We start from the raw sequence: 14,964 nt of genomic DNA, 5'->3' as shown, positions 1-14,964 counted from the left end.
AATGATCTTGGCAGTAATCAAATACTTTATCTTCATGGGAAAAATCCCTAAATTAGTTTTAATTTCTTGTAATACTATTTAATAATGGAATTTAGAGATTTAAAAAAACTCCAAATACTGCAGTTTCACAAGGAAATTGGGTAATTACATGAATAGCCAGTTATGTATTTAAACCTACCATCTTTGTGTGCAACTTCCCAGCTTGTGCACAGAACTGTAATAAGCAAACTGAAGATAAACATTAAAAATCAGAGATTTGTTTCCCCACCAAAGCAGGATATAACCCCAGAGACAGAATGTATCAAATCTTAAACTGATGTTACATTTGCTGTCAATGAGTTAGCATATTACATATACACACACATTTTCACAATATTTCACCACTTGTTCCTTCTATTGTACATTTCACAGAGAAAAAAATTCATCTGCAGGTTAGGGATTATATCCTGTTCTCTGCTGCACTGGTCAAAATGTACATTTACACTAGACAGGTTTCAGAGCAGCAGCCGTGTTAGTCTGTATCCGCAAAAAGAAAAGGAGGACTTGTGGCACCTTAGAGACTAACCAATTTATTTGAGCATAAGCTTTCATGAGCTACAGCTCACTTCATCGGATGCTGTAGCTCACAAAAGCTTATGCTCAAATAAATTGGTTAGTCTCTAAGGTACCACAAGTACTCCTTTTCTATTTACACTAGAGTGTCTGAGAGCAGAATCTAGCCCCAAGCAAAACCAATGCCATATTTGTGAACTAAAATACCCTTTGTTTGGCTCTTACCAAGTTCTACATCCTGATCATCAGTAAGAATGAGAATGATGTTTGGACGGATGTTTCTGCGGTCCCTTTGAAATCTTCCCTTCAGACGCTGATTTAATAGGAAAGCTGAACTTCCATCCAGCATTGATAAAACAGTCATTATGAATAATCCAAGGACAATGCTAGACTGTGCCATATTGTGCTGATTTTGCGTTCTCTCCAAACCAGGTGGGTTAATGTCTTCTATTTCCTCTTTACTTGCAGATCTAACATGGGAAGAGGGAAAGCAGGTAAGCATTTATGCAAAAAATAAAATAAAAAAAATGTTCCCATTTATCAAAATCTTTCAAATGAACAAGGAGGTTCCTTTTAAAAGGCTAAGCCACATATACCTAAAATACCCTAAACCCTCTAAATGAGAAACAAGTTACTTGCAGTTTTTCACCTTGGTACCTGTTAGAAGTAGAAACATTCACAATTTTCAAGAGTTTATCTAAATTTCTTGAGACATTTTGCTGAGTGCTGAAAGTTGTCAAAAAGTTCAAGGAACCCAGAAGGGAAAGAACATTTTTTTTTTAAACAAAATCATTTAAAAATGTTTTAGCCAGGTGCAACTAATCAGAAATTAAAACGATATACAGAGAGTACTGGATCTGGGAGCTACAACAGTGCAGGGTACTTATCCCTAATGTAAATTTAAGGCCCCTGGGTACTTTTGACTGATGTAATTTTATTTACTGAGTCAAAAAAAACCACCTTTAAAGGAACAATTTATCTAAATAGAGATTTTTACCAAGATTGTAGTAAAACCTATTGAGTGAACAATAAGTTTGTCTTGTGAAGTCATGATCTACAAGCCAAATTCAGATCTGGCACAAGTTGCTGCAACTCACAGATTTCAACTGGAAAGCATGTCCCTTTATACCAGGGCTGAATTTGGCTGCATGTGCCTAGAAATGACAGGATGATTTCAGGCTAGTGTTTCAGCACTAACTCTGAACTTCCTGGCTTTGTGGGTGGCAGTCGTGTTATTTCAAAATGGATATGGAGGTTTTACAGAAATTTGTTGCCATTGTTGTTTTTCTGTTAAAGTACTAAACAAGCATGTTCTGTATTTACAATTTAAGGGCCTAGTCCCGCAAACTCTTATCACTAGACACACTGAGAATTGTCCTATTGCCTAGAACTGTTCATGGCACGCAGTAAGGATTATGCCCAGAGGTAAACTGTTTACAGGATTGGTTCCTAAGACCCTGATCCTGCTCCCACTGGAATCAACAGCACAGTTCCCATTGATTTCTAAGCAAGCAGGGGCATGCCCTAGATCAGCGGCTCTCAAAGCTGGTCCGCCGCTTGTTCAGGGAAAGCCCCTGGCACGCCGGACGGTTTGTTTACCTGCCGCATCCTCAGGTTCAGCCGATTGCGGCTCCCACTGGCCGTGGTTTGCCGCTCTAGGCCAGTGGGGGCTGCGGGAAGCGGGCTTTCCCTGAACAAGCAGTCGACTGGCTTTGAGAATCACTGCCCTAGATGAATGAACATTGAGACATTTCTTAAATTTCAATGCTGGTTGATAATCTTCTGGCCTAAAGGAATTTTCTTTTGCTAATGGAAGTCAAAGCACCCATAAGAAACTATACAGAGAATATTAAGAGCTAATTATTTCATCCCATCAAGTGATCAATGAGTCAATTTTTGATTAATTCCCTATGTACTGGCTTTCTCTGGACTTGTGCCAGTGAGTTCACATAATGCAGTGGAAATCAATTAAAAGTAACACATGAGAAACTATCTGCCTTTTGTAAAGACCAGAAGTGGCTGAGTAGAGAAAGCCCAGCACAGTATGCTTTACTCAATGAAAGAAGCTTAATGTTCTGTCCATAAAGCAAGTTAGAAATTGTCCCTCCGAGCAGATTATTGCATAGCAATATCATCAAGTCATCACTACCAGAATTTGTTTCTTGGGATAAACCTTGATTAAGACTGTTCTCAAGCCATGACAAAACCACTGGTCTGAGAAATTACACACAGTTTTTATATTCGGGGGGCGGGGGAGAGAAAGCACAAGATTCTTATATTTAAACCAGCAGATATCTAGTTGTACTTTGATGCAATATTTAGCAAGGGCTATTTCCCAATTCATATACATAGACCAGGATTGAAAAGTCAACCTAATTATTCACCCCAGCAAGTTTCTTTACGGATTTATGAGTGAATTAAAATCAATTTCTGCAGAATCTAAGATTTTATTTAAAAGAACAAATTCTAGCCCATGTGGTGGGGGGGGGAGGGGGGAAGTCTTCTAAAACTGCAGGCTGACAGCTCTAGTACCTTGGCTCCACGCAGAGCTTTGCCAAGCTATGAGAGTACACACTGACCATTCTTGTCAGTTTTCGTTGCTCATGTTCAGAATTCTGCTGCAGCAGTGAAACAGGCAAGAATCATGCCAGTTTCACTGTGCAGCTACTACTTGGGAAAGTCAAGAGCAGTGATAGAGGCAGACCCTAGAGCTGTTCACTGGGGAGGAGGAATCAAAAGGTTGGGAGGTGCACATTAGTAGAGATATTCCCTCCTGAAGACACATAAAAATTCTAACAAACAGAAATGTGTATTAAAACCCCCACAACAAAACTGATGATCTGTCCATTCCCATTATACAGCCAGTGTTTTTCTGAAGACATGGGATTTACAAGGGATCATTTCATTTTTTCCTTGGGACTAGCCAACTGAAGGCTGTCTGTTACTATTGTATCTGACCATGCTTCCCTTTCCCCCGTAACTGGATATGGGATTTATACACAAGTGTATCTTGCATTTTCTTTTTTCGTTAAAACAAATGCATGGGAATAACCATATGACCTCGTTGTTGTACCCTCTTCCCTCCTCCACTCCCCAGCCCATTTCCTCCCTACTATTTATTACCCTCATTCATTGCATCACCTCTAAAATGAGACAGTAAGCCCTTTGGGCCAGGAACTATGTCTTCCTATAAAATTCTTAGTATATTTTGGGACCCTGGGAGAAAAAAAACCAATACAGAGGTGTCTCCACAACTTTTCTAGCTACAAAAATGTATTGACAGTTATAAAGTTACCCTTATCTCCAAGAAGATATGAAAAATACTGCATATTAAGTTCAGCAGGCAATCTCTACCAAAATAATTCTTTTCATCTTTGCCCCTCTCTGCTCCAGATGTTTAAACTATTCTCATAGGTTATGTCCCTGTTGTTATCAGGATAAGAATTCCTCATAGATACCCCCTGGAACCAATTCAAAGTATACCATTATGTCCAAAACTCATATTCATAACAGGGTAAAAAAATTAAAGCAATTTACAAAATAATCCTCTATTTTCTGAAATGTGTGTATTCATACAAGACAGATAGGCCACTGCTAATTAGATTTCACAGAAAGTGTGGCGTGAACAGCTTTAAGTAGCTTATAAAATGGCAGCAGAAGTGTCTCACATTCATAGTGGTCAGATGTAGTCTTTGAGTTGTGACAATACTTAGCAAAGTGTCACAGTTGAGAATGTCTCTTCAATTATTAGTGAACTTGGTAAAAGAAACAATATGTCAAAGGCAAAGGCAAGTTATTAAAATTCTTTCCCATTCCTGTTTGGAGGTTTGGTTTACTGTGTGTATCAATGTTGGCCAAAGAGGGGCCCACGGAATTCTACAATGTCTGCCTTCATCTGCCATGTCTGCCTTCATCATTAATATGGTGCATCTATGTGTAGCGATTCATTTTTATTTCAACAGCCCAGGTGTTCTGGTTCTCTATGTGCTGAGACCTGTAGCCGCTGCAGGCCACATTTCCATGTAACAGATGGGGACAGCTCTAATCTGTGTTGTTTCTTATGAAATTAGGTGTGCCTCCTAGTTTCTCCTAAATTACCCATCCAAATGTAGCAAAGTTTGATCAGCTCTGTTTATAGGCAAGTACCATCAAAATCCTAAAAGTTTTTCTTTCAGAAGAGATAGCTAACTGAGCTGTTGTAAGTCTGTGAGCATCTCCAACACAGAGAGGCCCAGGGGGGAAAAGAAAAGAAAAGAAAAGAAGAAGAATGTTCTCCCCTCACCACCACCCTATTTGCAGTAACAAATCACTCCCTCCCTTCATAGACTGAATTGGATACAGATGCCTCCCTTGTTCTTAAGATCCTGCCAGTTGGGGAGCAAGATTACAGGCAAACTCAGTTCTCCCGTCTGGAAATGCAGAATGTTACCACTAAGTCAGTGGTTCTTAACCAGATGTCCAGGACCCCCTGGGGGGCCACGAGCAGGTTTCAGGGGGGCCACCAAGCACGGCCAGCATTAGACTCACTGGGGCCCAGAGTAGAAAGTTGAAGCCCCACTGCATAGGACTGAAGCCCAGGGCCCTGAGTCCTGCTACCCAGGCTGAAGCTTAAGCCTGAGCAATGTAGCTTTGTGGGGGTCCCTGTGGCATGGGGCCCCCAGCAATTGCCCGGCTTGCTACCCCTTGCTGCCGATCCTCGCTTTTACATCCAGAAAACCAGTTATTGTGGCACAGGTGGGCCCAGGAGTTTTTATAGCATGTTGTGGGAGCCTCAAAAAGACAAAGGTTGAGAACCTGCACTAAGTCACATTTATAAATGTTGACAGGAAGGGGCTCTTTTAGTGTGTTTATTCTATTAACAGAACACAGATCCAAATTCTGCTCTTGAGGGCTGCCTCCACTAGAGAAATTTCTGAAAAATGTCCCTCCACCACAATCATCAACCCGGCAGTCCTGAGAGCACCAGTATTAACTCTGACTTCAAATGCTGGGTTTTTTTATACCACGTTGACTAAAATTACTTTGCAAAAGTCTAACAGCTACTCTGCTGAAAACTGTAGTGGATAATTCTGGGCTATATGCACCTAGCACTCTCTATGCAGTTACCAATGGTGCAACTGAACCAGCCTTAGAGACAGGGGGGAAATATTTCAACTGTACCTAGCATAAATACTCTATTACACTATTGTAACTCCAGTAAAGTAAAAACCAAAAACACCCCACAAAAAAACCAAACACAAATCTGGATTTACCCCCATCACAACTAAGAACAGAATCTGGCTCATGTTGTACTGCCAAAGACATAATATACAACATGGAACAAATTATTTTGTTATGAAAAAAGAAACAATACATGTCAACCATTCTTTGAGCTTATAATGCCATTAATTTGACATATAACTAGAAGCAGATTTATAAAGTAACTGCATCTCAGATTCACTTTTATTTATTAGACTGCTTTAAAAATGAGCATAATGCAAAACAGTAATTAAAAAAAAAGCAGCTAAGGCATGTTTGACTCATTTAGCAGCCATAAACAGGGAAACAGCGTGTAAGGAACAAAGAGTAGCTGCATAATGGGAAAAATATGCTAGCAAACAGTAACTTACACTTGATAACTGTTCTGAATGTGTCTGGAGCCAACACCAGGTATGTTATTTAAGCAGACTTAAGTGTTCCATTATTCAGTGTTTAGAGTCATGGAAATGCATTGTGTGGGATCCATTCCCTACCTGCCTTCCCAATTAAATAAGCATGTTGTTTATCAGGTTGCCATTTAAATGGTTTCAACTGTACCTCTGGTCTATTAACTCTTGGACCACTGTTGCAGATCCTTGCATTCATGCAGAACAACTCTTTCTCACTGATGCCTTCAATCAGCTACAATTTTTATTTAAGACCATGTTTTGCAAGTTATATCACCTACATATAAAATTCCATTTTACACTTAGACAGGGAGGATTCTTGTTTGCATTCAAATAGGCTCCGGAAAAAAAAAAAAATCCTACCGAATCATGATTTGTGCTGTAATCTCACAACACATCAGACTACCTTTTTTTTTTTTTTTTAAGATTCACATTTTCTAAATATTTTTTCAAAAAGTCATGAATTTAAATTTAAAAGAGGGTACAAAAAGCCAAAGCCCAAACCCAGTGCTAACCTTGACTGTTGAAGGTTACATCAATAGCACATGCATGAACTATGGCTACATGTCTAACATTTCCTGAGACAAGGTGGGTGAGGTAACTTCTCTTCATGAGACAGACCAAGCTTTTGAGTTACACAGAGGTCTGGGAAAGGAAATGCAGCTAAATACAAGGTTGAACAGATAGCGTAAGTCCTTAACACGTATTCTAAACTAAGGGACCACTCAAGGTGAAGTGGCCCACTAACACACCTGTAGTCATAGGACAAACAGGGGGGTTAGTGGGTTGCAGATTGTTGTAATAAACTATAAATCATCTCTTTATTAAGACCGGTTTCAGAGTAGCAGCCGTGTTAGTCTGTATCCACAAAAAGAAAAGGAGGACTTGTGGCACCTTAGAGACTAACCAATTTATTTGAGCATAAGCTTTCATGAGCTACAGCTCACTTCATTGGATGCATCCAACGAAGTGAGCTGTAGCTCACAAAAGTTTATGCTCAAATGAATTGGTTAGTCTAAGGTGCCACAAGTCCTCCTTTTCTTTTTATTAAGACCATGATTTTTAGTGTCTAGCAAAGTTATGAATTTAAGCTCCCAGGCTCGGCTTTTGAAAGTTTTGTGCAGGTTTACTTTGAGGATGAGGACTGATTGATCGCTCTATATCTGACCTCTCTGTGAAAACATTTCCTTAGAGAGCCAGGACATTGTCACAGCTCCAAATGCTTATTAGAACATTAAATTACATATTTAAACAGATTGTTTTGAATTACTTTTGTTCTGCTGGTGAGCATGGCAACCAGGGCTCAAACTGCTAAGCATTTAACAAGGGGAAATCTTTCTCCACACACTAACCTTTATTTTAAATAAAAATTTCCTGTGACTCTAATGTTCAGTTACATTTTTTGTAAGAAGTGCTTTACTGTTAAATACCACATTATTCTATATTAGTATTCAGTAGAGCTACAATATAAAGAACTCACACTAAGGTTCTCTGTTATGAGCTAGTCCTCATATAAGGTTAGAGTTTTATTTTGCTCCCCTGTCCACTGAAGTCCATTATAATAAACATTTTTCTACAGCACATTCACTTCTGTCCCAAGAACAAATTAACAGAGAGGATGAGTATTATTTCTCCCCTAAATACACCCATATTTGCATATTTATTAAGTACAACTTTAGGCTGATTTTTAAGAATAAATTTAAAAAATTAATATTTACTGCAGCTAACGGGAGATTTGAAAATACCACAAGGGAAGAGTGAACGAATATAGAACCAGTATGCCACAAAAAATATAGTCTAAAAAACTAAACAAACATACAGAGACAAATCTATTCAGTGACTAAAGATTTTATATTACTGTATACAGAAAAATTAGATTTTCAATGCAAGGTTGGTTTTTTAAACCCCAAGGCACATGTGAATTTATTAAATGAAAAACTAAGTGTCAAGGCATCAGCTGTTTTACAAACAACTGTTTCTTGCACAGATACCTCCCAACATCTGGTATTTCATCCCAAACCAGGGAAGGTTTAAACGTGGAATCTTTAGATAAATACAGCGCAAACAAACTGCCCGGCTTCCTGCCGCCCCAGCCGTTCCCCAGTGTTGAGGATGCAGACCTGCACGCTGTGCAGCCCCCTTTCAGTACAAGTTTTAATCACTGAGGACACTAGGCTTTTATAAAAGCCCAGCAGGGCCATATCAAGGGCAGATCAGATTAAGTATGTCCCATCACTGCCACGTGCAGCTAACCACACTCCACCCGCACTGAGCAGGGTGACAGGCATCCCAACAGCGCTAGCCAGGTGCCCTCCGGCTGTGCAGAGAGCCCACAGCTCCAGACCCCTGCTCTACAGGGCACAAGACCCCCAGCCCTTGGGAAGCCGATGCACCCTGCCGAAGGAGGCAGAGCAGCATCTCTTCTTGCCCCCATTAGGCTGGGGTCAAGTGCCCAGGCTGCTCCCTGCCTACCCAGTCTGACTCACCTGCCAGCCTCTACCTGTCTTCTAGCCCATCCGTCATCACCCTACCCCTATATCTCATCTTCCCCCTTAAGGTTGCCAATATAGACTGGATATATTCCTGGAGCTTTCAACAGGACATAATCTTTAATTAAAAGATTAATCTTTAATTCCTGGAGACTCCAGGACAATCCTGGAGGGTTGGCAGTACCTCCCAGCCTCCCCCCTCCCGTCCCTTCACCCCACAACTGCTTCCATTTCCTTCCCCACCCTGACCCCTTGCTCCCATCTCCGCCCTGCCCCATTCTCCAACCCTCCCATCTCCTCCCCTATCCCCCACCCAACCCCTGCTCTCATCTCCTCCCTGTCCCCAAGCTCCCCATTCCATCCTCCAACCCTCTACTCCCCCACCCCCCCGCAGCTCCGCTAAACTTTGGGCTCGCCCCCTCCCCGGCTCTGAAGGGAGGCTCTGGGCAGCTCCCCCTCACCCACCCCCCTGCCCCACTTACCCGGGCAGTGAAAACGCCGCAGCAGCTGGCGGCTGGGTGCTGCATGTCCCCTTCCCTTCCCGCGCCTCCTCCGCCTCAGGAGCAGCTCAGCCCCCCCGCCGCAGCAGCTGGGCTCGGCCGCCAGGAGCCCCCAGTGCCGGGCATGGCCTCCCCCAGCCGCCGGAGGTTAGGCTCCTTCCACCCCCCACGCCGGTGCTGCCTCCTGCCTGCTCCCCCCAGACCGCGCGCGCACACACACGCGCTGCGCCGGATGCGGGGCGGCTGCTCGGCTGAGCTACGCTCCAGGCTGCTGCACAGAGCCGGCTTTAAATATCACACGCAGCAGAGCCAGGTCCCCGGCGCGGCAGCCAGCTCTGTCCTCCTGCCACGGCCCTGGCGGTGCTGAGCAGGGCTAGGGAGAAGGTGATTAACCCCGGCACAGGGCAGCAGCTAGAGCCCATGTCCAAACCAACCTTTGAGGGGAAGAGGTGCGGGTGGGGTGTTTTGTTTTTTTTAAATTATTTAAAAAGTTCATTTAGCTCCAGAATCCTCCTCCCCGCACTGACGCAATCGCCGAGCGGCTCAGAGGGGGAGGAAACCTGTTCCGCCAGCACTTGTTCAAAGTCCAGCCGCTCACAGCTCTGTCGGACTTGGCTTCGTCTCACCCAACAGACACGATTGCTCGCTCGGTCTCCGTTTCTCTGCACGGACACCCACCCACGCGGCCGAATTAGAGTTTAAACAGAGACGTTTTCCATTCGGAAGGAGAGAGGTGGGAGGGCGTTAATGCAGCACCCCAGACAAAGCCTTTAGCACAAGTCGAGTAGTCGAAGCACTGATGGAGTTTATTGGGTCTGGCACCCAGGGATAATGGTACTGCACAAAAAAGATAGAGGCTATTTAAACACGTTGCCCTACTTTTATCTGCTTTGTGTTTCAAAAATGTACTAGGTACGGTTTGATCCCGCAAACAGCCATGCGTCTAATTTTACTCACGTGAGTAGTTAAGTTCAGTGGACTGCTCACGGCCGTATACCCACAGGAGTAAGTATTTCCCAGATCAGAACCCTTAGTCTAAAATATTCCAAAATGACTAGCACTTTAGGATGCCTAAATTGCCCTTTGAAAGAGGCCTGATTTTCAAAGAGTACCTTCTGAAATTCAGGCCTTTCTGGAGCGTCTCATTTTGGGAATGTAAAAATTAAGGTACCCAACAATGTTTGTAAATTTTTAAAAATCCTGAGTAAGATAGTTCAGGTAGGATAGTATATGCAGCAGGCACTGTATGAACACTGAAAACACTATTCTGATAAGAATATCTGGACGCTACTGTGACAAATATTAAATAGTTTTTACTGGATATGCTGTATATCCCATGATGAATTGTTCTTAACTATAGATCCGCTGTGTTAATAAATGTTCTTTTAATCTGTTTTCAAAGTGGCCTTCAAGCATCCCTATGCTGCAATGTATACAGTTATATGTTTATCTCAAAACAATATAGCATTTGCTACTTAATCTCATCCTGAACTCACTGCAAATGAGACCAGACCCGAAACTCAAACCTATATGTGAATAAATTTTCACTATCTTAAACTGGCATTCATAGCTGAAAACTGCATCAAATATATGCATCTGAAAATAAAATGACATTCTGTGTTCATTTTTAACATGCTACCATACTTTTCCCATAAAATAGTGCTACATTTACGATTTTTATGTGGTTGAAAATGGGCACGATATAATTTTCCTGTTCAAAGAGAACAATTAATGAAAGAACAGGAATAAGTAACAGGTTAGAGCAAGACGACCCTATCTTATTCCCACTGAATCAATGGCAAAACATGCATTAATTTAAATGGAAGCAGGATCAAGCTGAGAGAAAACAGTGATATTTCCTACAAATGTCTCAAAGAAAATGTCTAGGTAGTACTAACCCATACATTCCATGAAGTCTACCAAGAACTTCACTAGTGCCAATCTATTCTATATAGAAAGTGCTCAAAATACTATGGTGATAGCTGGCCATTCAAAACCCTGAGACACAGAAAGAACTAGAGACTGAGATGATCAAATATTTTTAAAGCCATGTAGGGTTTTAACAAGAGATTCATGTTCAAACCGTACATAAACCAAATGCATTGCCTCCCCCCAACCCCAAACACCAACCCACTAACCTGGTGACAGCCTTAACTCAGACTTTATTTGGTAGGCTTAATAGATACACGCCCCTTCTGTTACAGGATGTTGATCTGCTTTAAGCTATACCAGTAGAGCTGAAAATGGACAGGATATCATTTTCCTATATTGGTACAGTTAAAGTGGTACAATCCTCCTGTAGATGTAGTTATATTGCTGTAAATGTAATATAGCTAATGCTCATACAGGAAGGGGACTAAGCTATGCCAGTGCAGGCACCTTTATAACCAGCATAACTGAATCCATACTAGGGGTTGTACTGGTATAATTATATCAATTAATAACAAAAATCATTCCCCTAACCACCAGTTATGCAGATACTAAAACTGTGTGTAGACTAGGCTGACGTTAAACCAACTTTATTATTTTTAATAATAGTTTGCCCTATCTTACATAGGGAAGTTGCTCATGAGGGGAATTTTCATTAAAATAGAATGGTGAGCAATAAAGAGGTTCAAAATAATAAGGATAATAATAAAGTGATGATGTGAATATAATCTGAATGTGATCTAACATCATCAGAAAATCTGTCATAATGGATCTCCCAATTTAACAAAAGGGCATATTTTCCTCGCAGTGATTGCATGTAATTCCCATTAATGTTATTGGGAGTTATGAAAGTGCATTAAGAGAATAATATATCCTCTGGTTTGTGACAACCCTGAAGTGGATCGTGCTTCCATCTCATATTTCAAAAGGAGTTTGTGTTGGCACTGTTACAAACCACAATGGAAAAGCTACGTGCAGACTGGACAGTTTTCCAAAGTTAAACATTTTGGTGATTTCAATTATTTTTTTCATTGCCAAAAAGAGCTTAGATTGTTTTAAGGTTTTAAAGGAATTTAGAACGGTTTATCAGGAGTTTCGAGGAACAAAAAGTCCACATACTTGGTAAAACAATGGTCTCTATTATCATACAGGTGCACAGGGGAAGAAATTATACACATTTTTTTAAGTGGAAGAATTTCTCTCCATTTACCAATTGGAGAAGATAGTTCATGGTGATTTAGAATGGTCACACTCGATCAGACCCTCATCCAGCTACTTTGGTATTATACTACCTCCAAAAGTAGCCAATACTTGATGGTTCAAAAAATAAAAGAGCAACATCTCCTACACCTGCTCCCATAATGCACCTAATCTCATTGTGGAACACTGGACAGAATAAAAAGATTTGACTTACTTCGTGTAGTATGCCATTACACTGTTTGCAGCATTGTGTAGCTCTGCTGGTCCCAGGATACCAGAGAGGCAAGGTGTGTGTATATCATCTTTTTATTGGACCAACTTCTGTTGGTGAGAGAGAGACAAGCTTTCTAGCTCTGAAACTTGAAAGCTTGTCTCTCCAACCAACAGAAGTTGGTCCAATAAAAGATATTACCCCACCTAACTTGAGTCTCTAATTAGACTGCCTGTCATTATTTTACTGTAGCTTGACTAGCTGCAAGTTACTAATTATCTAAAAATTATTTAGTCCATTATAAACTATACCCACAGCATTGGAGGCACAGGAGTAGTGTATAGGCAGCAGGAGCTGAGGAAAGAAATTAACTGAAATTAGAAATATAGGTAGTGGCAGTTTTGTACAAGGACTTGATGATTAGGATGAGAGACCTGAATGTGAGAAGGAGCAAGGAAGAGGATTCAAAGAGGGGAGTGACAGAGCCATTTTCAGCAGCAGAAGTACATTTGAAGTTGAAGGCTGCATGATGAGATGTGAGTAACCCAGAAAGTGGGAGGTTACAACAGTCCACAAGAGAGATGTCAAGGCATGGACAGAGGGGCTGTTGTGGGAAAGGAGAAAGGGAAATCTAAACTTCAGCTGTCCTATAATGAAAGAACAAGTAAGACTTTTAGCAAGATCCTGGAAGACAGGAAACACTCAAATGGGATACCCCTGTTTGGGTGACGGGTCAGATGGTGGGGTTTTCAACAGTGAAGGAGGAGAAGGGAGTAGAGAAGGTTAGAATGAGAAGGCTCTCTTGCCTCTATATTTAAGAAGATAGTAGGACATCTCTGTGAAGATGAAACACTAGACAAGGGTGGTACTGGCGGTGAAAAAGCCTCTCCTACGGGAGAGGAAGGATAGTTCAGTGGTTAGTTCCCTGTTCTGCTATACACTTTGTGACCTTGGGCAAGCCACTTAAGGCCAGTTTTTCAAAAGATACTTAGACATCTAAAGATGCAGATACAAGTATGGTGGGTTTTCAGACATACCTAGGTGTCTATCTCCTAATGAAATCAATATGAGCTTTTACATAGGAACCTAGTAGGCTATCAGCATTTTTTCGGAACCCAAACACTTCTAGCAATCTGTCCCTAATTCTCTCTGTGACACCTTATTTCACCAGTGAGGGTAAATGCATTAAATTTTGAGAGATGCTCAGATACTAACGTAAGTACCTGAGATAGAACTGCCCTCTCTCTTGGACATCGGCATAGAGACAACAGTTGGAACCATGTGAGCGAGCCGAGGATCCAAGGAGATGGAGAAGCATCAGCAGGGAAGTAAGAGGAGAACCAAAAAACTATGAAGTCATACAAACAAAGGATGGACAGCAAGTGAGGAAGGGGAATCCCTGATACAAAGCATCTACTTTTCATTGTTCACAAATTTGTTACTCTTTAAATGCATTGAATGTTGCCTTCTCACATTATGTAAGAAGATAGAATGTAAGGGTTGACCTCCACATTTTAAAAACCTCAGTCAATTCCCTTCTAATCTTTCTCCATCTTGGGTGATCTACCCTCTCTTTGCTATCCACTCATCATACATAAACCCAATGAACAATTAGCTATTTTGGTCACCCTTCTCTATACCTTTACAGGCTCCCCTCTGTTTCTTGCACTAAAAAACTAACACTGGGGCCTGATTCTGATCTCACACCTGTTTTATACCAGTGTCGTTTCATTGACTTCAATGAAATTATTCTTGATTTACACTAGAATCAGTGAGATCAGAATCAGGTCCTGTATAGAGTTTTACTTTTTTTCTAATGAATACAATGTATATGTGGTCTGCAAGTATAAACATTGCTTTAATATAAATCAGAAGCTTGGCAAGTCAGAATGCTTTTACAAAGAAAAATAAAATGAGTTGAGAGCTAATTGCTCAGCTCCTTGATCCCACGTGTTACATATGCTTTAGACTGTGGACTAAGATCATCCCACTACATATAATTTTGTGGTCAATTGCTCTAGTATTATCATTTAGACTGAGATTGTGCTGTTTGTAGAAATGCAATCATATTAGGGAAAAAATCTGTTTATATGTCTTGAGGTATTATGAAAATGGAAAACCAAAACAGCCAACAAGAGTAAAGGAAAAAGTTTCACATTGCTCTACCGATTTAGCACTCTGACATAATGCATTCCTATCTTCTACATACATAGAAATTATATACTGTTAATATTTTTACTTAATTGCAAATTATATAGTACAATTCAGATATTGATACCGAAAACATTTCCATTAATATATTTTTAGTTTGCAAGGTAAAAGCCATAATTAAGCAAATATAAACGCTGATAACCCACAATAATGCATAGGTTACTCCAAGGAATGTTGATGATTAATCATAATCAGATAGTGAAGGTGTTGGGGAAGACCATAATCAC

At 40.9% G+C, this 14,964-nt stretch overlaps 1 protein-coding gene across 4 annotated transcripts in view; it reads right to left on the bottom strand.

The window, feature by feature from the left end:
• Positions 1–14,964, bottom strand: part of SULF2 (sulfatase 2) — a 248,480-nt gene that overhangs the window by 103,316 nt on the left and 130,200 nt on the right. Inside the window, exons 1-2 of one of the 4 annotated variants that reach the window (XM_073309508.1) lie at positions 9,169–9,721; positions 778–1,022 (exon numbers count right to left, since the gene is read on the bottom strand). In XM_073309508.1, coding sequence (XP_073165609.1) covers positions 778–952 — 175 coding nt within the window. In that variant the 5' untranslated portion in view covers positions 953–1,022; positions 9,169–9,721. Of the gene's footprint in view, positions 1–777; positions 1,023–9,168; positions 9,722–14,964 lie in introns of those variants that run through there. The other 3 variants (XM_073309506.1, XM_073309505.1, XM_073309507.1) reach the window with 3 other exon arrangements.

Source organism: Lepidochelys kempii, chromosome 13 (genome assembly GCF_965140265.1).
Source record: "Lepidochelys kempii isolate rLepKem1 chromosome 13, rLepKem1.hap2, whole genome shotgun sequence".
NCBI lineage: Eukaryota > Metazoa > Chordata > Testudines > Cheloniidae > Lepidochelys > Lepidochelys kempii.
The sequence above is the reverse complement of the archived record's forward strand: the minus strand, read 5'-3'. Positions and strand labels throughout refer to the sequence as shown.